General features: G+C 45.3%; 1 protein-coding gene across 1 annotated transcript in view; it reads left to right on the top strand.

Moving 5' to 3' along the window:
• LOC112240057 (extracellular matrix organizing protein FRAS1) overlaps nt 1-25,000 on the top strand; it is a 338,168-nt gene that overhangs the window by 150,913 nt on the left and 162,255 nt on the right. Inside the window, 5 exon segments of the mRNA XM_042331265.1 lie at nt 179-289; nt 735-882; nt 12,694-12,837; nt 14,483-14,539; nt 14,542-14,616. Of these exon segments, the coding sequence (XP_042187199.1) occupies nt 179-289; nt 735-882; nt 12,694-12,837; nt 14,483-14,539; nt 14,542-14,616 (535 nt within the window).

Genomic DNA, 25,000 nt, shown 5'->3' with positions numbered 1-25,000 from the left:
GGGGGGAAAGGAGGGGGAAAGGAGAGGAAAGAGAAGAGAAGAGAAGGGGGAGAGAGAGGAAAGAGAGGGGGAAAGGAGAGGAAAGAGAAGAGAAGGGGGAGAGAGACAGGAAACAGAGAAGGGGAGAGGTAAGATAGAAAGATGGAGCGAGCACCCATTTCCCTTTTGTTTTTGACAGGGATCAGAGCTGGTCCACCTATCAGGGAAGTGTTGCCCCGAGTGTCAGTCCATGAAGACCTCTTGTGTCTACCCACATCAGTCCTCTGGGAAGGAACAGAGGCGACTGGCGGTGAGTAAAGAGGCTTGATTTGGTTCACCATAATCACTTAGTGTAATCCCTGAAATCTACACAAAGTTCCTATAGTTTCAGTTGATCATCTCTACATCATGGCAATCTTTGTCTGCTTGTCTCTGTCTCTGTCTTTCTCTTTCTGTCTTGTCTCTCTTTAATCACTCTTTCTCCATCTCCCGTCGGTCTCTCTTAATCACCCCCTGGATCTTTCTCCATCTCCCCCTGTCTCTCCCCCTCCCCGTCTCTCACCCCCTCCCCCTGTCTCTCACCCCCCCCTGTCTCTCTCCCCCTGTCTCTCCCCCCCCCTGTCTCTCACCCCTCCCCCCCCTGTCTCTCCCCTCTCCCCTCCCCCTGCCCCCCCCTCCCCCTGTCTCTCACCCCTCCCCCTGTCTCTCACCCCCCCCTCCCCCCCTCCCCCTGTCTCTCACCCCTCCCCCTCTAGAACCTGGAGAGGTGGAGTGAGGGCCCATGCAGGGAGTGTGAGTGTCGTGAGGGCAGGGTGACCTGCTTCCTGGCGTCCTGTCTCACCTGTCCCCTGGGGATGCTGGCTGTGCCTCGCCAGGGACAGTGCTGCCCAGAGTGTAAACAGGGTAAGAGTGGCACACACACACACACACACACACACACACACACACACACACACACACACACACACACACACACACACACACACACACACACACACACACACTTGTTGAATAGGTCTGTTATATTACTTGTTGAATAGGTCTGTTATATTATGATATATTAATAATGGATTGAGTTTATACAGTAGAACAGGGTTCATCATTCTAGATTCAGCTGCGGGATGATATATTTTGTTGAGCGGATGGTCGGGGGGGACGAAACGTAGCTACACATCATTTATAGACGACAAATTGACCGCAAGAAGCCCAAACAGATATAATGTCTGACTAAAACATTATCATTTCAAACCTTGCTTACATTTGTGTAAGATCACGTGTCTTGTCTCTAAAGCTTGGGAATACATGGGAACAGATTTATTAAATTAAAATCACTTGGAGCTGATTTCCTGGTGTTTTTACAGTCTTTTATGTCCAACAATGAAAAGTATTTTAATGAAGAAGACAAAAAAGAAAACTTGGTGGGGGAGGGGCCAAATAAAACCAACCGCGGGCCAATTTCAGCCCGCAGACCGTCAGTTGGGGAACCCTGCAGTAGAATACTGCATTTTCCCCTGGTTTTCATAGTAAAAGGATTGTAGTTGTCATGACAACACCAGGCTCCATGACTGATGTTTGAGAGTGAGTGATATGTGGCTAAACAAAGCTGCCATTTGGAGGGTTAAGCATGAAGCCCCTCATCCCGCTCTCCCTGTAAAGACGTCCCGTTGATTTTAGCAGCAGCTCTGTCTAACCCAGCGCTACTCTTGTCTCATCCAACAGTCTTCTCCCCTCTGGCTCTCGCTGGAATTTCTCTCCTTTGTTTTCAGACAGCGTTGCTGAGGTTAAGGTCTTCTTTCCGTGAACATTTATAAAGCCTCATTTGCTTTTTCTTAACTCTTCCATTAATTATTATGAAGGGGCTATGCATATACTCGGGTGAGAAAGAAGAGGAGATGGAGAATGAGAAAGAGAGGGCGGAAAGAGAGAGTGAGAGAGAGAAGAAGAGAACAGCAGGGAGAGGAAAGGAAAGGACAGACACAGAGAGAGATAGAGAGAGATAGAGAGAGATAGAGAGAGCTATAGAGAGAGATAGAGAGAGATAGAGAGAGATAGAGAGAGCTATAGAGGAAGAGATGAGAGAGAGATAGAGAGAGATAGAGAGAGATAGAGAGAGCTATAGAGGAAGAGATGAGAGAGAGATAGAGAGAGATAGAGAGAGATAGAGAGAGCTATAGAGGAAGAGAGAGAAAGATCACATACAGAGAGATAGAGAGAGATAGAGAGAGATAGAGAGAGCTATAGAGAGAGATAGAGAGAGATAGAGAGAGATAGAGAGAGCTATAGAGGAAGAGATGAGAGAGAGATAGAGAGAGATAGAGAGAGATAGAGAGAGCTATAGAGGAAGAGATGAGAGAGAGATGGAAAAAAGAGAGACAGAGAGGAAGAGAGAGAGAGAATTAGGCCGATACCCACTAATTATCAAAATCCAGAAAAGAGACGTTAAATTCCACAACCACCTAGCGATTCCCAAACCTTCCATAACAAAGCCATCACATACAGAGAGATGAACCTAAGCAAGCTGGTCCTGGGGCTCTGTTCACAAACACAAACATTTCCCACAGAGCCCCAGATCAGCAACACAGTTAGACCCAACCAAATCATGAGAAAACAAAAAGATATTTACTTAACACATTGGAAAGAATTAACAAAAAAATTTGTAGCGCAAACTAGAATGCTATTTGGCCCTAAACAGATAGTACACAGTGGCAGAATGTTTCCTGACCACTGTGACTGACCCTAAACAGAGAGTACACAGTGGCAGAATACCTGACCACTGTGACTGACCCTAAACAGAGAGTACACAGTGGCAGAATACCTGACCACTGTGACTGACCCTAAACAGAGAGTACACAGTGGCAGAATACCTGTCCACTGTGACTGACCCTAAACAGAGAGTACACAGTGGCAGAATACCTGACCACTGTGACTGACCCTAAACAGAGAGTACACAGTGGCAGAATACCTGACCACTGTGACTGACCCTAAACAGAGAGTACACAGTGGCAGAATACCTGTCCACTGTGACTGACCCTAAACAGAGAGTACACAGTGGCAGAATACCTGACCACTGTGACTGACCCTAAACAGAGAGTACACAGTGGCAGAATACCTGACCACTGTGACTGACCCTAAACAGAGAGTACACAGTGGCAGAATACCTGACCACTGTGACTGACCCTAAACAGAGAGTACACAGTGGCAGAATACCTGACCACTGTGACTGGCCCTAAACAGAGAGTACACAGTGGTAGAATACCTGACCACTGTGACTGGCCCTAAACAGAGAGTACACAGTGGTAGAATACCTGACCACTGTGACTGACCCTAAACAGATAGTACACAGTGGTAGAATACCTGACCACTGTGACTGGCCCTAAACAGAGAGTACACAGTGGTAGAATACCTGACCACTGTGACTGGCCCTAAACAGAGAGTACACAGTGGTAGAATACCTGACCACTGTGACTGACCCTAAACAGAGAGTACACAGTGGCAGAATACCTGACCACTGTGACTGACCCTAAACAGAGAGTACACAGTGGCAGAATACCTGACCACTGTGACTGACCCTAAACAGAGAGTACACAGTGGCAGAATACCTGACCACTGTGACTGACCCTAAACAGAGAGTACACAGTGGTAGAATACCTGACCACTGTGACTGACCCTAAACAGAGAGTACACAGTGGCAGAATACCTGACCACTGTGACTGACCCTAAACAGAGAGTACACAGTGGTAGAATACCTGACCACTGTGACTGACCCTAAACAGAGAGTACACAGTGGCAGAATACCTGACCACTGTGACTGACCCTAAACAGAGAGTACACAGTGGTAGAATACCTGACCACTGTGACTGACCATAAACAGAGAGTACACAGTGGCAGAATACCTGACCACTGTGACTGGCCCTAAACAGATAGTACACAGTGGCAGAATACCTGACCACTGTGACTGGCCCTAAACAGAGAGTACACAGTGGTAGAATACCTGACCACTGTGACTGGCCCTAAACAGAGAGTACACAGTGGCAGAATACCTGACCACTGTGACTGGCCCTAAACAGAGAGTACACAGTGGTAGAATACCTGACCACTGTGACTGGCCCTAAACAGAGAGTACACAGTGGCAGAATACCTGACCACTGTGACTGACCCTAAACAGAGAGTACACAGTGGCAGAATACCTGACCACTGTAACTGGCCCTACACAGATAGTGGTAGAATACCTGACCACTGTGACTGACCCAAACTTAAGGAAAGCTTTGACTATTTACAGACTATTGAGAAAGGCCGCCATAGGCAGACATGGCTCTCAAGAGAAGACAGGCCATGTGCTCACTGCCCACAAAATGAGGTGGAAACTGAGCTGCACTTCCTAAACCTCCTGCACCATGTATGACCATATTAGAGACACATATTTCCCTCAGATTGCACAGATCCATAAATAATTTGAAAACAAACCCAATTTTGATAAACTCCCATATCTACTGGGTGAAATTCCACAGTGTTCCATCACAGCAGCAAGATGTGACCTGTTACCACGAGAAAAGGGCAACCAGTGAAGAACAAACACCATTGTAAATACAACACATATTTTTGTTTATTTATTTTCCCTTTTGTACTTTAACCATTTGTACATTGTTACAACACTGTATATATACATAATATGACATTTGTAATGTATTTATTCTCTTGGAACTTCTGTGAGTGTAATGTTTACTGTTCATTTTATTGTTTATTTCACTTTTGTTTATTATCTATTTCACTTGCTTTGGCAATGTTAACATATGTTTCCCATGTCAATAAAGCCCCTTGAATTGAATTGAATTGAGAGAGAGCGAGGAAGAGATGGGAGAGAGTGGGAGAGTGAAAGGCAGAGAGAGAGAGAGAGAGATGGAAGAGAGCTGAAATGATTATAGTTAGTTACCATGGAAAGAACAAGACCTGTCTATTTGGAAAAATCACCCTTACTTAATTCTTTAGTCATATCCCAGTTGACCTATTTACTAATGGCCCTACATACACCTAACAACTACTTTTATTATTATATATATTTTTGGGGATATTTTTTTTTAAACAGTATAATGTTTGTAAATTATATGGTAAATAGGACTTGTGGAGTTATGTCACACATACAGCTTACCCAGATACATACAGATGTCTGCTCTACCCAAAAATTACAACCAGATGTCTGCTCTACCCAAAAATTACAACCAACGAATTGCAGCAAAAAATGGAAGTAATGCAGGTCTGTAGTGTCTTAACGACCGTTCCACAGTAATAATAATAATCATTATCATATCTGTAATCTGTTAGTGTCTTAACGACCGTTCCACAGTAATAATAATAATCATTATCATATCTGTAATCTGTTAGTGTCTTAACGACCGTTCCACAGTAATAATAATAATCATTATCATATCTGTAATCTGTTAGTGTCTTAACGACCGTTCCACAGTAATAATAATAATCATTATTATATCTGTAATCTGTTAGTGTCTTAACATCCGTTCCACAGTAATAATAATAATCATTATCATATCTGTAATCTGTTAGTGTCTTAACGACCGTTCCACAGTAATAATAATAATCATTATCATATCTGTAATCTGTTAGTGTCTTAACGACCGTTCCACAGTAATAATAATAATCATTATCATATCTGTAATCTGTTAGTGTCTTAACGACCGTTCCACAGTAATAATAATAATCATTATCATATCTGTAATCTGTTAGTGTCTTAACGACCGTTCCACAGTAATAATAATAATCATTATCATATCTGTAATCTGTTAGTGTCTTAACGACCGTTCCACAGTAATAATAATAATCATTATCATATCTGTAATCTGTTAGTGTCTTAACGAATAATAATAATCATTATTCCACAGTAATAATAATAATCATTATCATATCTGTAATCTGTTAGTGTCTTAACGACCGTTCCACAGTAATAATAATAATCATTATCATATCTGTAATCTGTTAGTGTCTTAACGACCGTTCCACAGTAATAATAATAATCATTATCATATCTGTAAGCTGTTAGTGTCTTAACGACCGTTCCACAGGTGCATGTTCATTAATTGTTTATGGTTCATTGAACAATCATGGGAAACAGTGTTAAAACCCTTTACAATGAAGATCTGTGAAGTTATTTGGATTTTTATGAATTATCTTTGAAAGACAGGGTCCTGAAAAAGGGACAGTTCTTTTAGAGTTTAGATAGTTGGGAAGAGATTTTCCATGTACCGATTCCATGATACACAAAACTTAAGAGTTTTTCCATTTAAATGATTATACAATATTATTTCAACCAATTTAATGTTATAAACTGTATATGGGGGATACATCCATCCTGCTCGGCAGAGTTTGCTGCGAAGAGACAGAATCATTACAGCATTTGTTTTGGTACTGTCCATATGTAGAGACAGACAGACAGACAGACAGACAGACAGACAGACAGACAGACAGACAGACAGACAGACAGACAGACAGACAGACAGACAGACAGACAGACAGACAGACAGACAGACAGACAGACAGACAGACAGACTAAGCTATCCAATAGTAGACTATGTCCTTACAGAGCTATCCAATAGTAGACTATGTCCTTACAGAGCTATCCAATAGTAGACTATGTCCTTACAGAGCTATCCAATAGTAGACTATGTCCTTACAGAGCTATCCAATAGTAGACTATGTCCTTACAGAGCTATCCAATAGAAGTCTATGTCCTTACAGAGCTATCCAATAGTAGACTATGTCCTTACAGAGCTATCCAATAGAAGTCTATGTCCTTACAGAGCTATCCAATAGTAGTCTATGTCCTTTGAAGCCTGTGCCATTTTTCTCCTGGGTCGTGATTTAGCCTGGAAGCTAACGACTTAAACCTTGCATAAATCCCCATATTTTAATCATAGTAGCAGTGGTTCATATCTCCATTAATGTATGATGAAATTAATGACCCATATGGTCGTGTAGTTCAGGGACGGGCAACTTTGATGGGGGTGGGGACCACAAACAATCTGAACTCATAATTTGGGGCCGCAGAAGCTCGCAAGTCTCACATCCAAACCCCCCCTGCATGCAGTCGGAGCTGGCCCTAGGTGACATTTGTGTTTTTCCCTGGTTAAATTAAAAACAAATTAAAAAATTAAAAATCCATGGATCTTCAAGAGGGCCCACCTGTTGCCCATCCCTGATCTAGTTGAATAGACAAGGTTTGGATTCAAAAGGCCACAGCAGACAGTGTTGGTAGTGTTGGTACATTTTTGTGACATTTTTGGTGCCGTCCCCCACCCATCCCACCCGTTCCACCCATCCCACCCGTCCCCCACCCATCCCACCCGTTCCACCCGTCCCCCACCCATCCCACCCGTTCCACCCATCCCACCCGTCCCCACCCATCCCCCCGTCCCACCCATCCCACCCATCCCACCCGTCCCACCCGTCCCCCACCGATCCCACCCATCCCACCCGTCCCACCCATCCCTTGCTAGCAAACATTTTTTAGCAGCCCCCCTTTTGACATCAGAGAGAAAAAATTATTGTTCAGTTAATTTCCTGCAATTCTACACATGTTCCCACGGAGCAGAGAACATTTCCCATCTATTTTTATATCACTGGCAGATAAACATACTCCTTTTCTACAGATATCTTCAGGACAAGAAATCATGCTTGGGCCAAAGCTAGCCTAACACGCTGCCCAAACCGGACGCGTCGCGTGCCTGAGCTTTTTGCAAAATACATTTAACACATACATGTTATTCAATCATTGCACCCACGCTGCTCGTGCGTGCCACCGAGCGTCCGCATTGCCAGGCGTTAAGATAGAAGTTGTTTCTATTTTCTTCTATCACGTGGGTGATTGAAAGATGAACTGTGGTCGGTCGTGGTAGTTCACCTTATTATGAAAGTTAGTTGCCAATCGCCATATAAAGTCCAAAGAAGAAAAAAGCCTGGTAGGAGGAGAGATGACTAGAAACGAACTTGATTGACCATTTTATGTGTGGATTAATTGTCAGAGCAGAGGACCTTGTGCATTTCAGGTAAAATAACAACCCAATGTTTATATCCCAGGACAAATTAGCTAGTAACAGCAAGCTAGCTAAATAGGACAAATTAGCTAGCAACAGCAAGCTATCTAGTTAAATTGCCATAAATGTTTAATGCTTTTTTGACCGACCTGTCCCCAAATTAATATAATTAGTTCAGAGTTTGTTTTGATATTTCAACCTGCGTATCGTGATCGCGTTTGGTGTTGGGGGGGACAAAATCAATTTGGGCACGATGGCGCACACGGACACACGCGCGTGTAACTGATGTTGTTGTGGACTGGCAGGTTTCCAGGCAACTGAGAAATAAATGCACTTCCTTAGTAAGAAAAGGCTGAATCAAGCTACTTCCTAAGTTCTATCGCTGACTCTGCTGGTGATCCATCTACATTTTGGAAAACTGTTAATCCACTAAAGCCTGGAAGTTCCTCTCCTTCCCTACCCCAGCAAGTTATACTGAACTCTGACATCATTATTGAAAAAAAATTGACAGGTCATTGCTTTTAATCAACATTGTATGTCCGCTGGTTTTTTGTTTGAAATAAATCTTGGTTTAATAGACCCGGGTCAGTCAGTAAACTGCTCGTCCCTCTCCCAGCCGCTAGTCCTGGGAGAGGACCAGACAACCCCCAGTGAATCCTTGTACTCTCTGGAGCAGCTGTCTACTTCTGATGTATTTGAACAACTACTTACGATCGATGTTAAATAATCTACAGGGGCTGATATGCTTGTTCCCTTCTTTTTACAGCTTTCTGCTCCATTGATTGCTGAAGCATTAACACATATTTTTAACTTAACATTTATACTGAGTGGTATTCCTAGAGTTTGGAAGGCGGCCCATGTGCTTCCTCAACATAAAGGTGGCGACCCGAGTGATCTAAATAATTATCGGCCCATTTCCAAACTCTCTTGCCGAGCAACAATCCTGGAATTATTGATTAATACTCAGCTTAGATCCCTTTTAACTGCTACATATCGTCTGAATATAAACCAGTCAGACTTCAGGCCAGGTCATAGTACCATCTCTGATACTTCTATGGTTTTAAATTATGTCATAAATTGTTTAGATATGAAGAAACACTGTGCTGCTCTCTTCATTGACCTGTCCAAGGCCTTCGAAACTGTGTTTAACACTTTACTTATTCAGAAACACTCTACCATTGGCTTAGATCGGGCTGCTTGTAGCTGGACATCGGGCTGCTTGTAGCTGGTTTGAGAATGATTTAAAAGACAGAACACATTGTGTACTTACTAATGGTGTTAAATCAGGATTTCTAGACATAACAAAAGGTGTCCCACAGGGTTCGATTCTTGGTCCAGTTCTTTTCACTATTTATATTGACAGCGTTGGTCTATCTGTACAAAACTGTAACTTTCATCTGTGCACAGATGACACTGTTGTATACTCTACTGCCACCTACGTCAGCTCAGGCTCTGTTGACTCTTCAGTCTGCTTTTACTACTGCAGAAAGCCTTGGGTCACCTGAACTTGGTAGTAACTGCTGGGAAAACCAAGTACATGTTATTTTCCAATTAATCTTCAATAATGTAACTGATGATTTGTGAATTAGTACGTTAGATGGTGCCCCCATTGATCGTGTCCCCCGTCAATAAATATCTGGGCATCTGGACTGCCGAAAAGCTATCTTTTAAAAAACATGTTGACGAGTTAGTCAATAAATTAAGAATTCAGTTGGTCTTCTTCTATAGGAATAGGGCCTTTCATTAAATAGTAGAGAACAGATCATTCAGTCTACATGTATTCCTGTTATAGATTATGGTGATATTATACACATGAATGTAGCTGCCAGTGTTCAGAAGCCCTTGGACACAATTTATCACAGCGCACTTAGTTTTTATAACATCTGACAGTGTTGCATCCTTTATCATGGAGTTGGTTGGACCTCTCCCCTGCATCCTTTATCTTGGTTGGACCTCTCCTCTGCATCCTTTATCATGGAGTTGGTTGGACCTCTCCCCTGCATCCTTTATCTTGGTTGGACCTCTCCTCTGCATCCTTTATCTTGGTTGGACCTCTCCCCTGCATCCTTTATCTTGGTTGGAACTCTCCTCTGCATCCTTTATCTTGGTTGGACCTCTCCTCTGCATCCTTTATCTTGGTTGGACCTCTCCCCTGCATCCTTTATCTTGGTTGGACCTCTCCTCTGCATTCTTTATCTTGGAGTTGGTTGGACCTCTCCTCTGCATCCTTTATCTTGGTTGGACCTCTCCTCTGCATTCTTTATCTTGGTTGGACCTCTCCCCTGCATCCTTTATCTTGGTTGGACCTCTCCTCTGCATCCTTTATCTTGGTTGGATCCCTCCCCTGCATCCTTTATCTTGGTTGGACCTCTCCTCTGCATCCTTTATCTTGGTTGGACCTCTCCTCTGCATCATTTATCATGGAGTTGGTTGGACCTCTCCCCTGCATCCTTTATCTTGGTTGGACCTCTCTCCTGCATCCTTTATCTTGGTTGAACCTCTCTCCTGCATCCTTTATCATGGAGTTGGTTGAACCTCTCTCCTGCATCCTTTATCATGGAGTTGGTTGAACCTCTCTCCTGCATCCTTTATCATGGAGTTGGTTGAACCTCTCTCCTGCATCCTTTATCATGGAGTTGGTTGAACCTCTCTCCTGCATCCTTTATCATGGAGTTGGTTGAACCTCTCTCCTGCATCCTTTATCATGGAGTTGGTTGAACCTCTCTCCTGCATCCTTTATCATGGAGTTGGTTGAACCTCTCTCCTGCATCCTTTATCATGGAGTTGGTTGGACCTCTCTCCTGCATCCTTTATCATGGAGTTGGTTGAACCTCTCTCCTGCATCCTTTATCATGGAGTTGGTTGAACCTCCCTCCTGCATCCTTTATCATGGAGTTGGTTGAACCTCTCTCCTGCATCCTTTATCATGGAGTTGGTTGAACCTCTCTCCTGCATCCTTTATCATGGAGTTGGTTGGACCTCTCTCCTGCATCCTTTATCATGGAGTTGGTTGAACCTCTCTCCTGCATCCTTTATCATGGAGTTGGTTGGACCTCTCTCCTGCATCCTTTATCATGGAGTTGGTTGAACCTCTCTCCTGCATCCTTTATCATAGAGTTGGTTGGACCTCTCTCCTGCATCCTTTATCATAGAGTTGGTTGAACCTCTCTCCTGCATCCTTTATCATGGAGTTGGTTGAACCTCTCTCCTGCATACTTTATCATGGAGTTGGTTGGACCTCTCTCCTGCATCCTTTATCATGGAGTTGGTTGAACCTCTCTCCTGCATCCTTTATCATAGAGTTGGTTGGACCTCTCTCCTGCATCCTTTATCTTGGTTGGACCTCTCTCCTGCATCCTTTATCTTGGTTGAACCTCTCTCCTGCATCCTTTATCTTGGTTGGACCTCTCTCCTGCATCCTTTATCATAGAGTTGGTTGGACCTCTCTCCTGCATCCTTTATCATGGAGTTGGTTGAACCTCTCTCCTGCATCCTTTATCATAGAGTTGGTTGGACCTCTCTCCTGCATCCTTTATCATGGAGTTGGTTGGACCTCTCTCCTGCATCCTTTATCATGGAGTTGGTTGGACCTCTCTCATGCATCCTTTATCATGGAGTTGGTTGGACCTCTCTCCTGCATCCTTTATCATGGAGTTGGTTGGACCTCTCTCCTGCATCCTTTATCATGGAGTTGGTTGGACCTCTCTCCTGCATCCTTTATCATGGAGTTGGTTGGACCTCTCTCCTGCATCCTTTATCATGGAGTTGGTTGGACCTCTCTCCTGCATCCTTTATCATGGAGTTGGTTGGACCTCTCTCCTGCATCCTTTATCATAGAGTTGGTTGGACCTCTCTCCTGCATCCTTTATCATAGAGTTGGTTGGACCTCTCTCCTGCATCCTTTATCATGGAGTTGGTTGGACCTCTCTAAAAAAACATGTTGGTCACTTCATTATTCTGTTTTTGTTTATAAAGCCTTACTCAATACACTACCAATTGACTTAACACATCACTGTTGAAATATAGAAACTGGGATTACAACAATAGGTGACAGGGTTGGTTAATGCTGGAGACTCCACGTGTATCCACAGAGTTGGCTAATGCTGGAGACTCCACGTGTATCCACAGAGTTGGTTAATGCTGGAGACTCCACGTGTATCCACAGAGTTGGTTAATGCTGGAGACTCCACGTGTATCCACAGAGTTGGGTAATTCTGCCTTTTCCTACCAGGCCCCTGTCATGTGGAATAATCTCCAAGTAAGGTTTCATTTGGATGTGTTGTTGTCTCTGGGTCAGTTTAGGAGAACGGCTAGGGATTTTCACATTTATAAATGTGTTTGTGCGTCATTTTATTTTCTGTGTTTTTCCCAGAGAACATTTTGCAAATGAGACCTAGGTCTTAATGTGTTCACCCCTGGTTAAATAAAACCATGCCCATCCCTGATCTAGTTAAATAGATCAGGTTTGGATTCAAACTTTTTTTTCCCTCAGTTGACTTAACCAAATTGTGTGTGTGTGTGTGTGTGTGTGTGTGTGTGTGTGTGTGTGTGTGTGTGTGTGTGTGTGTGTGTGTGTGTGTGTGTGTGTGTGTGTGTGTGTGTGTGTGTGTGTGTGTGTGTGTGTGTGTGTGTACTTGTGTGTGTATTCGTATCTGTCCTGTGTTTGTTACAGTTCAGTGCCAGAGGGACTGCCTGTCTTGCTCGGGGACCCCTGACCACTGTGAGAGCTGTAAGGACTCTACCGCTCTGCTTCTGGACGGACGCTGTGTGTCCACCTGTCCACGTGGTTTCTATGCCAACGGGAAAGTGTGTGCAGGTACGGTACTGTATGACATGCTTGTGATGTCATCGTTAGGGCAACACACACACACACACACACACATTTAGACAGGTAGTTTCCTCTCCTCAGTCAATGACAGCAGTGTGTCAACATTAACAGAAGACAGAGTCAGTCCATGACAGTCAGAGGCAGTCTGAGACATCCACAGGCGGCCTGAAGGGGGATATTTCCTCCCGGCCGTAGACATGCTCTACCTGCCCATCAACACACAGACCACGTCGCAAACGGCACCCTAATCCACACGGGCTCTGGTAAGAAATAGTGCACGATAAAGGACATAGGGAGTCACTTAGGATGCAACTACAGGCAGACCGGGGATCAAGGCATCACTTGTCAAATGCCTAATTCTGGCCACGAGGATCGGAATGTTCTGGAATGATAATGGAATCCCAGCTAACATGAACGTTCCAACAACTTTAGGGAACGTTCTAATTAGGTTTCGACTTGGTTAACAGCCAACCTTTAGTGTTAGAAACAGCTGAGAAGAGTTTGTCCTCCACATTGATGTCTTGAGTCAACTGTAGATGATCCATGGGGGAAAAAGAAGAACACAGTTGATGTTGATGCTTTGTGTAAATCAGCTGAAATTTGATGAGAGTTCAAGGGGGGTTGAATGTAATGAAATACTGGCGCATGCAACGTTTTCTGATAAAGAAAAACAATAATGTTTTTGGACATTTAAAGACTGTAAAATCAGTAGGAGTTCAGCTCAACATGATTGTACTTTAGGAAATCTATTTCCAAGTATTTCCACTCATTAATTAGAGAGGCATACTGTATTTGACTGTGTACCAATGTAATGTTTTTGTCAAATACAAAATCTGTTTTGGCATCTTGCGTCAATTTGCAGAGAACAAATGATTTGAAATTATGTTCCACCCCCCGACCATCCGTCAAGAACAAATAGTCCCACGGCTGATTCTAGTTGAGATCCTTGGCATGTACAACATCAATGAACATGGACTATTTATGAGGGATGTGTTTAAGAGAATCATTGAATTTCTCTCTCTCTCTCCTCTGGCTATCCCCTTCCCCTCTCTTCCCTCCCCATTCCCTCCTCCCTCTCCTTCCCCTCTCTTCCCTCTCCTCCCCCTCCCTCCCCCTCTCCTCTCCTCCCCCTCTCCCCCCCTCCATCTCCTCCTCTCTCCCCCCTCCTCCCTCTCCTCCTCCATCTCCTCCCTCCCCTCCTTCCTCTCCCCCTCCTCCTCATTCTCCTCCTCCCTCCCCCTCCCTCCCCTCCCCCCTCTCCCCCTCCCCTCCCTTCCTCTCCCCCCTCTCCTCCCTCCCTTCTCCTCCTCCCTCCCCCTCCCTCCCCCTCCCTCCCTCTCCCCCTCTCCCCCTCTTCTCTTCCTCCCTCTCCCTCCCTCCCTTCCCTCCTCCCTCCCCCCTCCCTCCTCCTCCTTCCTCCCTCTCCCTCCCTCCCTCCCTCCCCCTCTCCTCCCTCCCCCCCCCTCCCCCCTCTCTCCCTCCTCCCTCCCCTCCTCCCTCTCCCCCCCTCTCCCCCTATCCTCCTCCTTCTCTTCCCCCTCTCCCTCCCTTCCCTCCTCCCTCTCCTTCCCCTCTCCTCCCCCCTCCCTCCCCTCCTCCCTCTCCTCCCCATCTCCCCTCTCTCTCCCTGCAGCCTGCCAATCGTCCTGTGCCACCTGTGAGAAAGACTATGAATGCTCTTCCTGTGGGGGTCCTTGCTATTAAACAACAGGCAGTGCGTGGCCACCTGTGAGCCGGGGTCCTACAAGGACCACACACAGTGCCTGCGTGAGTACTTATATATGTATCTGTGTGTGTGTGTGTGTGTGTGTGTGTGTGTGTGTGGGGGGGTATATATCTTAGCATCACTACTGCACTGCAATGTTATGGTCACTGTGGACAAAGGGTCAAAGTCAATGACCCTCGACCTGGTTCCCATGGGAACCTTCTTGGCCAGTTGTTTGGATTTAGTTGCTCCATTGTGTATGGAAATGGTTTACACAACAGCAGTTCTCAGTCCATTCATCAAGACTGGTAAAGCATGGGAATAGGGCAGTGAGAGTACAACACCAAACACCCAGACAGACAGACAGACAGAGAGACAGACAGACAGACAGACAGACAGACAGACAGACAGACAGACAGACAGACAGACAGACAGACAGACAGACAGACAGACAGACAGACAGACAGACAGACAGACAGACAGGTAGGCAGACAGACAACAGACAGACAGATAGATAGACAGACAGACAGACAGACAGACAGACAGACAGACAGGTAGGCAGACAGACAATCAGACATACAGATAGATAGACAGGCAGACAGAAAGACAGACAGACAGACAATGAGACAGACAGACACTCAAACAGACAGACAGACAGACAGACAGACAGACAGGCAGGCAGGCATGCAGGCATATGGACACTCAGACAGGCAGACAGACATACAAACAGGCAGGCTGGAAGACAGACAGACAGGTGTCTGGTGGCACTAAGACATCTCGGTGCCATGAATAAAAATGGCCTCACTGAAGACAAGCTAATCATGACAGGGCTACTGCCCCAAACACCTTAATCCATTAACAAACAGAGGTATGTCAAGGGCAGACAGAGAGGGTGAGAAGGATATGGAGAGAGAGAGAGAGAGAGAGAGAGAGAGAGAGAGAGAACGAGGGAGTAATTACCAGTCTAACTGCAGACTGGACCTCTCCCAGTAATTACCAGACTGGAACTCTCCCAGTAATTACCAGACTGGACCACTTCCAGTAATTACCAGACTGGAACTCTCCCAGTAATTACCAGACTGGAACTCCCAGTCCCTGGACCACTCCCAGTAATTACCAGACTGGACCACTCCCAGTAATTACCAGACTGGACCACTCCCAGTAATTACCAGACTGGACCTCTCCCAGTAATTACCAGACTGGACCACTCCCAGTAATTACCAGACTGGACCAATCCCTGTAATTACCAGTCTACCTCCAGACTGGACCTCTCCCAGTAATTACCAGACTGGACCACTCCCTGTAATTACCAGTCTAACTACAGACTGGACCACTCCCAGTAATTACCAGTCTAACTCCAGACTGGACCTCTCCCAGTAATTACCAGTCTAACTCCAGACTGGAACTCTCCCAGTAATTACCAGTCTAACTACAGACTGGACCTCTCCCAGTAATTACCAGACTGGACCAATCCCAGTAATTACCAGACTGGAACTCTCCCAGTAATTACCAGTCTAACTACAGACTGGACCTCTCCCAGTAATTACCAGTCTACCTCCAGACTGAAACTCTCCCAGTAATTACCAGTCTAACTCCAGACTGGACCTCTCCCAGTAATTACCAGTCTACCTCCAGACTGGACCTCTCCCAGTAATTACCAGTCTACCTCCAGACTGGACCTCTGGCAGGCAGACAGAGGGCTCTAATGGGCTCCTCTCTTCTCAGGAGCCAATTAGAATGGTTTAGGCTGGTGCTTTCTCCAGTAACATGCATCCTCTGGGGAGGACTGAGTGTGAAGGACTTGTAAGTCGGGGAATATGGGTCGGAAATGTCGGTCTGTAATCTCCAAACCGTACAGAACCATAGATTTAGGCAGTCTGTCAAAATGTACTTTCTTACTGTACTTACTCGTCTTTAGCCAAAGATACATTCAGAATAAATCACTCAGCATCCATACGGTACAAGGCCCAGTAGCGCTGCTCTCCGTCCCTCACCACGCCAGTAGATCAGTCCTACATCATGAGCCCACGCCATGCCTGACCACTCATGGGGGCTGAGGTACGGGGTTTGCAGCAGGCACGCATGCCATAGTGAGGGCGTCAGAATTGGGTCGGATGTTTAGAGTTGGTGTGGGGTGCTGAAGAAAAAGATAGAGAGAGAGAGGAGGGGAGGGTGTTTTTTTTTGTGTAAAGTTTTTGTAAGGGTGACATGACCCCCGGACCCCCCCCCAACGCCCCACATGGAGGGGTACCCTCTCAGATGCCTCTGGCATAACTCAAGAGTGGGGAGAGGATGGAGGGGGAGGAGGAAGGAAGGGGGAGGATGGACCACTTGTTCCTGAAGGGGCATTGTGCCAAGGAACCTCATTCTCCCCTCCTCATCTCCTCTTCTGCTCTCCTCATCTACTCTTCTCCTCTCCCCTCTTCTCTTCTCCCCTCTTCTCTTCTCCCCTCTTCTCCTCTCCCCTCTTCTCCTCATCCTCTCATCTCATCCTCTCCTCATCCCCGCTTCTCCTCTCCTTTCTTCTCATCTCATCCTCTTCTCCTCCCCTCTTCTCCTCTCATCCTCTCCTCATCCCCTCTTCTCCTCTCATTCTCTTCTCATCCCCTCTTCTCCTCTCCTCATCATATCATCATCATCCCATCTTCTCCTCTCATTCCCTCTTCTCCCTCTCATCTCATCCTCTCCTCTCACCCTCCCCTCTCATCCTCTCATCATCCCGCTTCACCTCTCACCTCTTCTCCTCTCATTCTCTCCTCCCCTCTTCTCCTCTCCTCCTCTCCTCCCCTCTTCTCCTCTTCTCCTCTCCTCCCCTCTTCTCCTCTCATCCTCTCCTATCATCCCCTCTTCTCATCTCCTCTCATCCTCTCCTTATCCCCTCTTCTCCTCTCCTCTCATCATCCCCTCTTCTCCTCTCCTCTCACCTCTTCTCCACTCCTCTCATCCTCTCCTCTCACCTCTTCTCCTCTCCTCTCATCCTGTCCTCATCCCCTCTTCTCCCCTCACCTCTTCTCCTCTCCTTCTACTACTTAGTGAGAGGCCTGACCTATTTCTATAGAAGAAGCCCATTTTTTGTTCTCAGCTTTTTAATTAACTCATCAATATGCTTTTTTAAAAGACAGCTTTTCATCTATCCAGATGCCCAGCTATTTGTAAGCAGGGACACGATCAATAAGGACACCATCCAAACTACATAAATCATCAGAGTTATTTTTTATCCTCCCGAGAGAACAACATATACTTAGTTTTACCTGCATTCAGTACTATATTCAGGTCAATTCAATGTTTTTGTAATACAGTGAAGGCAGACTGTAGTTCATATAGAGCCTGGTCAACCGTGGGGGCAATAGAATACACAACAGTATCATCGGCATACAAGTGCGAGATTACATTTGTTTTACAGATTTTCAATATTGTTAATATATAATAACATAAACAGTAAAAAATACAGGACCCAGAGTCGACCCTTGCGGGACACCTTTCGTAATATACAGGAAACCTGATTTAACCCCATCAGTAGATACAGTAGTGTTCAGTAGAGTTGTATCTTTCAAGTCCTTTTTAAACCAGTTTTACACACAGCCTGGTCTAGGTCAATTGAGGCAAGGCTCTGAATTAGCAGTGAGTGATCAACAGTATTGGAAGCCTTTGACAGGTCAATGAAGATGAGCAGCACAGTGTTGCCTTTTATCCATACGGTTAAGCACATCATTAACAAGTAGAGATGCAGCAGAAACTTATGACCTGGTCTAAAACCCAACTGATGTAAATGTAGAATACATTTCAAAGTTCCTAGCCGAGAATTATTCAAGGATTCTAATGTTTTAGCTAGGCAAGAAAGTTTAGAAATAGGCCTATAATTATTTAGGTCACAAGGGTCACCACCTTTGTGAAGGGAGAGTACATAGGCCTCCTTCCAAACCTTGGGAATAGTAGTACCAGATATAATCGTCAGGTTAGGGGTAGTACATAGGCCCCCTTCCCAACCTTGGGGATAGTAGATATAATCTTCAGGTTAAGGGAGAGTACATGGGCCTCCTTCCAAACCTTGGGGATAGTAGATATAATCGTCAGGTTAAGGGGAGTACATGGGCCTCCTTCCAAACCTTGGGGATAGTAGATATAATCTTCAGGTTAAGGGAGAGTACATGGGCCTCCTTCCAAACCTTGGGGATAGTAGATATAATCATCAGGTTAAGGGGAGTACATGGGCCTCCTTCCAAACCTTGGGGATAGTAGATATAATCGTCAGGTTAAGGGGGAGTACATGGGCCTCCTTCCAAACCTTGGGGATAGTAGTAAAAAATATATATTTTGATTTGTTTAACACTTTTTTGGTTACTACATGATTCCATATGTGTTATTTACATCGTTTTTGTGTCTTCACTATGATTCTACAATGTAGAAAATAGTAAAAATAAAGAAAAACCTTTGAATGAGTAGGTGTATCCAAACGTATACAGCTGGTGCTGTATATCCATTGATTCTTGAAGAATATAACTTATAAATGCCTCATGAGCTTAGTTCAACTGTCACACTCCATGAGAACCCAAAATAGAAACTTGTTTTTCTCCAATGTGGTGATACATTTTTCATCAGCTTCAATTATTTCCTTAGATGAGGCTTTGTAAGTAAAGCTTTATATCTGCAGGCTGGCTGGATGGAAAACGGCTTGAGTGGAGGCCTGGGCCTGTATCCACAAAAGCATCTCAGAGTAGAACATTGGCTGTAAGTGCTGAGAAGAGACATTTTACTCTTTTTACCCTCACAGGTACAAATAAAAGGGTCTTTAGTCATAAGAGTCCACTACAGTCAACAGGAGTCCTCATGAGTCCTCATGAGCTGTGCCAATCAGTTCAGAGTGACCAGCAGCTGTCTGGGTAATAGGCAATGTAGTGAGTCAGTGGGTCCTGCTCCACACGCAGCTGTCTGGATAATAGAACAATGTAGTGAGTCAGTGGGTCCTGCTCCTCATGCAGCTGTCTGGATAATAGAACAATGTAGTGAGTCAGTGGGTCCTGCTCCACATGCAGCTGTCTAGATAATAGAACAATGTAGTGAGTCAGTGGGTCCTGCTCCACATGCAGCTGTCTAGATAATATAACAATGTAGTGAGTCAGTGGGTCCTGCTCCACATGCAGCTGTCTGGATAATAGAACAATGTAGTGAGTCAGTGGGTCCTGCTCCACATGCAGCTGTCTAGATAATATAACAATGTAGTGAGTCAGTGGGTCCTGCTCCTCATGCAGCTGTCTGGATAATAGAACAATGTAGTGAGTCAGTGGGTCCTGCTCCACATGCAGCTGTCTGGATAATAGAACAATGTAGTGAGTCAGTGGGTCCTGCTCCTCATGCAGCTATCTGGATAATAGAACAATGTAGTGAGTCAGTGGGTCCTGCTCCTCATGCAGCTATCTGGATAATAGAACAATGTAGTGAGTCAGTGGGTCCTGCTCCTCATGCAGCTGTCTGGATAATAGAACAATGTAGTGAGTCAGTGGGTCCTGCTCCACATGCAGCTGTCTGGATAATAGAACAATGTAGTGAGTCAGTGGGTCCTGCTCCACATGCAGCTGTCTAGATAATATAACAATGTAGTGAGTCAGTGGGTCCTGCTCCACATGCAGCTGTCTAGATAATAGAACAATGTAGTGAGTCAGTGGGTCCTGCTCCTCATGCAGCTATCTGGATAATATAACAATGTAGTGAGTCAGTGGGTCCTGCTCCTCATGCAGCTATCTGGATAATATAACAATGTAGTGAGTCAGTGGGTCCTGCTCCACATGCAGCTGTCTAGATAATATAACAATGTAGTGAGTCAGTGGGTCCTGCTCCTCATGCAGCTGTCTGGATAATAGAACAATGTAGTGAGTCAGTGGGTCCTGCTCCACACGCAGCTGTCTGGATAATAGAACGATGTAGTGAGTCAGTGGGTCCTGCTCCTCATGCAGCTGTCTAGATAATATAACAATGTAGTGAGTCAGTGGGTCCTGCTCCTCATGCAGCTGTCTGGATAATAGAACAATGTAGTGAGTCAGTGGGTCCTGCTCCACATGCAGCTATCTGGATAATAGAACAATGTAGTGAGTCAGTGTGTCCTGCTCCACATGCAGCTATCTGGATAATAGAACAATGTAGTGAGTCAGTGTGTCCTGCTCCACATGCAGCTATCTGGATAATAGAACAATGTAGTGAGTCAGTGGGTCCTGCTCCACATGCAGCTGTCTGGATAATAGAACAATGTAGTGAGTCAGTGGGTCCTGCTCCACATGCAGCTGTCTGGATAACGTGTCTGCATTTGGTCCCCAGAGTTCTCCTTCCTTCACACCCGGTTTATGAATCTCTGGCTGTACTAGAATCAACTACTGCCCTGCCGTCACTCCCTCTCAGAACTGTTCTATTTCCATACTACACAATGGGGAGGCGGGTAGCCTAGTGGTTAGAGTGTAGAGGCGGCAGGTAGCCTAGTGGTTAGAGTGTGGAGGCGGCAGGTAGCCTAGTGGTTAGAGTGTAGAGGCGGCAGGTAGCCTAGTGGTTAGAGTGTAGAGGCGGCAGGTAGCCTAGTGGTTAGAGTGTAGGAGCGGCAGGTAGCCTAGTGGTTAGAGTGTAGAGGCGGCAGGTAGCCTAGTGGTTAGAGTGTAGGAGCGGCAGGTAGCCTAGTGGTTAGAGTGTAGAGGCGGCAGGTAGCCTAGTGGTTAGAGTGTAGGAGCGGCAGGTAGCCTAGTGGTTAGAGTGTAGGAGCGGCAGGTAGCCTAGTGGTTAGAGTGTAGAGGCGGCAGGTAGCCTAGTGGTTAGAGTGTAGGAGCGGCAGGTAGCCTAGTGGTTAGAGCGTTGGTCCAGTGTCCAAAAGGTTGCTAGATTGAATCCCCGAGCTGACAAGGTAAAAATCTGTCATTCTGCCCCTGAACAAGGCAATTAACCCACTGTTCCCTGGTAGACCGTCATTGAAAATAAGAATTTGTTCTTAACTGACTTGCCTTGTTAAATATATATATATTTTTACAAGTGTGTGAATTGGAAATCTGAGGACGGGGTCACAGCCAAGGACTTACCCCTTAAAATACTAAACACATTCACATACAAAGATTTATAGTCACACATAAATATTCACATAGTTTAATAAGCTCGCACACACCCCCAGTAAGTGACCTCTGGTTCTGTTTACCTCCTGGTTTGGTTCACCATCCAGAGAGAGGTTCTGTTTCTCTTCCTGGTTTGGTTCACCATCCAGACAGAGGTTCTGTTTACCTCCTGGTTTGGTTCACCATCCAGAGAGAGGTTCTGTTTCTCTTCCTGGTTTGGTTCACCATCCAGACAGAGGTTATGTTTCTCTTCCTGGTTTGGTTCACCATCCAGACAGAGGTTATGTTTCTCTTCCTGGTTTGGTTCACCATCCAGACAGAGGTTCTGTTTCTCTTCCTGGTTTGGTTCACCATCCAGACAGAGGTTATGTTTCTCTTCCTGGTTTGGTTCACCATCCAGACAGAGGTTCTGTTTCTCTTCCTGGTTTGGTTCACCATCCAGAGAGAGGTTCTGTTTCTCTTCCTGGTTTGGTTCACCATCCAGAGAGAGGTTCTGTTTACCTCCTGGTTTGGTTCACCATCCAGAGAGAGGTTCTGTTTCTCTTCCTGGTTTGGTTCACCATCCAGAGAGAGGTTCTGTTTACCTCCTGGTTTGGTTCACCATCCAGAGAGAGGTTCTGTTTCTCTTCCTGGTTTGGTTCACCATCCAGAGAGAGGTTCTGTTTACCTCCTGGTTTGGTTCACCATCCAGAGAGAGGTTCTGTTTCTCTTCCTGGTTTGGTTCACCATCCAGAGAGAGGTTCTGTTTACCTCCTGGTTTGGTTCACCATCCAGAGAGAGGTTCTGTTTCTCTTCCTGGTTTGGTTCACCATCCAGACAGAGGTTATGTTTCTCTTCCTGGTTTGGTTCACCATCCAGACAGAGGTTATGTTTCTCTTCCTGGTTTGGTTCACCATCCAGACAGAGGTTCTGTTTCTCTTCCTGGTTTGGTTCACCATCCAGACAGAGGTTATGTTTCTCTTCCTGGTTTGGTTCACCATCCAGACAGAGGTTCTGTTTCTCTTCCTGGTTTGGTTCACCATCCAGACAGAGGTTATGTTTCTCTTCCTGGTTTGGTTCACCATCCAGACAGAGGTTATGTTTCTCTTCCTGGTTTGGTTCACCATCCAGACAGAGGTTCTGTTTCTCTTCCTGGTTTGGTTCACCATCCAGACAGAGGTTATGTTTCTCTTCCTGGTTTGGTTCACCATCCAGACAGAGGTTCTGTTTCTCTTCCTGGTTTGGTTCACCATCCAGACAGAGGTTATGTTTCTCTTCCTGGTTTGGTTCACCATCCAGACAGAGGTTATGTTTCTCTTCCTGGTTTGGTTCACCATCCAGACAGAGGTTATGTTTCTCTTCCTGGTTTGGTTCACCATCCAGACAGAGGTTATGTTTCTCTTCCTGGTTTGGTTCACCATCCAGACAGAGGTTATGTTTCTCTTCCTGGTTTGGTTCACCATCCAGACAGAGGTTATGTTTCTCTTCCTGGTTTGGTTCACCATCCAGACAGAGGTTATGTTTCTCTTCCTGGTTTGGTTCACCATCCAGACAGAGGTTATGTTTCTCTTCCTGGTTTGGTTCACCATCCAGACAGAGGTTATGTTTCTCTTCCTGGTTTGGTTCACCATCCAGACAGAGGTTATGTTTCTCTTCCTGGTTTGGTTCACCATCCAGACAGAGGTTATGTTTCTCTTCCTGGTTTGGTTCACCATCCAGACAGAGGTTCTGTTTCTCTTCCTGGTTTGGTTCACCATCCAGACAGAGGTTATGTTTCTCTTCCTGGTTTGGTTCACCATCCAGACAGAGGTTCTGTTTCTCTTCCTGGTTTGGTTCACCATCCAGACAGAGGTTCTGTTTCTCTTCCTGGTTTGGTTCACCATCCAGACAGAGGTTCTGTTTCTCTTCCTGGTTTGGTTCACCATCCAGACAGAGGTTCTGTTTCTCTTCCTGGTTTGGTTCACCATCCAGACAGAGGTTCTGTTTCTCTTCCTGGTTTGGTTCACCATCCAGACAGAGGTTCTGTTTCTCTTCCTGGTTTGGTTCACCATCCAGACAGAGGTTCTGTTTCTCTTCCTGGTTTGGTTCACCATCCAGACAGAGGTTCTGTTTCTCTTCCTGGTTTGGTTCACCATCCAGACAGAGGTTCTGTTTCTCTTCCTGGTTTGGTTCACCATCCAGAGAGAGGTCGTGTTTCTCCTCCTGGTTTGGTTCCCCATCCAGAGAGAGTTTCTGCCTACAGATGAAGGGTCTTAATTTGAGCCAGTTTGCTACAGCGGGAACATAATCCTGCAGCAACAGAAAATGTGAATGATTCTAAGGATTATAATTAACATTTTAGATCAGGGGTGTCAAACTCAGTCCACGAAGGGCCGAGTGTCTGCGGGTTTTTGACCTTTAGACAACCAGGTGAGGTGATATCCTAACTAATTAGTGACCTTAATTCATCAATCAAGTACAAGGGATGAGCGAAAACCAGCAGCCACTCGTCCCTTCGTGGAATGATTTTGACACATGATCTAGATGCTGAATCAATCAATCAAATGTATTTATATAGCCCTTCTTACATCTGCTGATGTCAAAACAGCAGGTCTGGGACAGGTAGCACGTCCGGTGAACAGGTCAGGGTTCCATAGCCGCAGGCAGAACAATTGAAACTGGAGCAGCAACACGACCAGGCGGACTGGGGACAGCAAGGAGTCATCAGGCCAGGTAGTCCTAGGGCCAGGTGATCCTAGGGCTCAGGTCCTCTGAGAGAAAGAAAGAAAGAGAGAAAGAGAGAATTAGAGAGAGCATACTTAAAAGAAAGAAAGTAGATCCTACAGTGTATCCTACAGTATATCCTACAGTAGATCCTCCAGTATATCCTACAGTATATCCTACAGTAGATCCTCCAGTATATCCTACAGTATATCCTACAGTAGATCCTCCAGTATATCCTACAGTATATCCTACAGTAGATCCTACAGTATATCCTACAGTGTATCCTACAGTAGATCCTACAGTATATCCTACAGTAGATCCTACAGTACATCCTACAGTAGATCCTACAGTATATCCTACAGTGTATCCTACAGTAGATCCTACAGTAGATCCTACAGTATATCCTACAGTAGATCCTCCAGTATATCCTACAGTAGATCCTACAGTATATCCTACAGTATATCCTACAGGGTAACCAACAGTATATCCTACAGTAGAACCTACAGTATATCCTACAGTAGATCCTACAGTATATCCTACAGTAGATCCTACAGTGTATCCTACAGTAGATCCTACAGTATATCCTAAAGTAGATCCTAGAGTAGATCCTACAGTAGATCCTACAGTAGATCCTACAGTATATCCTACAGTGTATCCTACAGTAGATCCTACAGTATATCCT

Source organism: Oncorhynchus tshawytscha, linkage group LG12, assembly GCF_018296145.1.
Source record: "Oncorhynchus tshawytscha isolate Ot180627B linkage group LG12, Otsh_v2.0, whole genome shotgun sequence".
NCBI lineage: Eukaryota > Metazoa > Chordata > Actinopteri > Salmoniformes > Salmonidae > Oncorhynchus > Oncorhynchus tshawytscha.
Note: the sequence above shows the minus strand (reverse complement) of the source record. Positions and strands in the feature narration are given on the sequence as shown.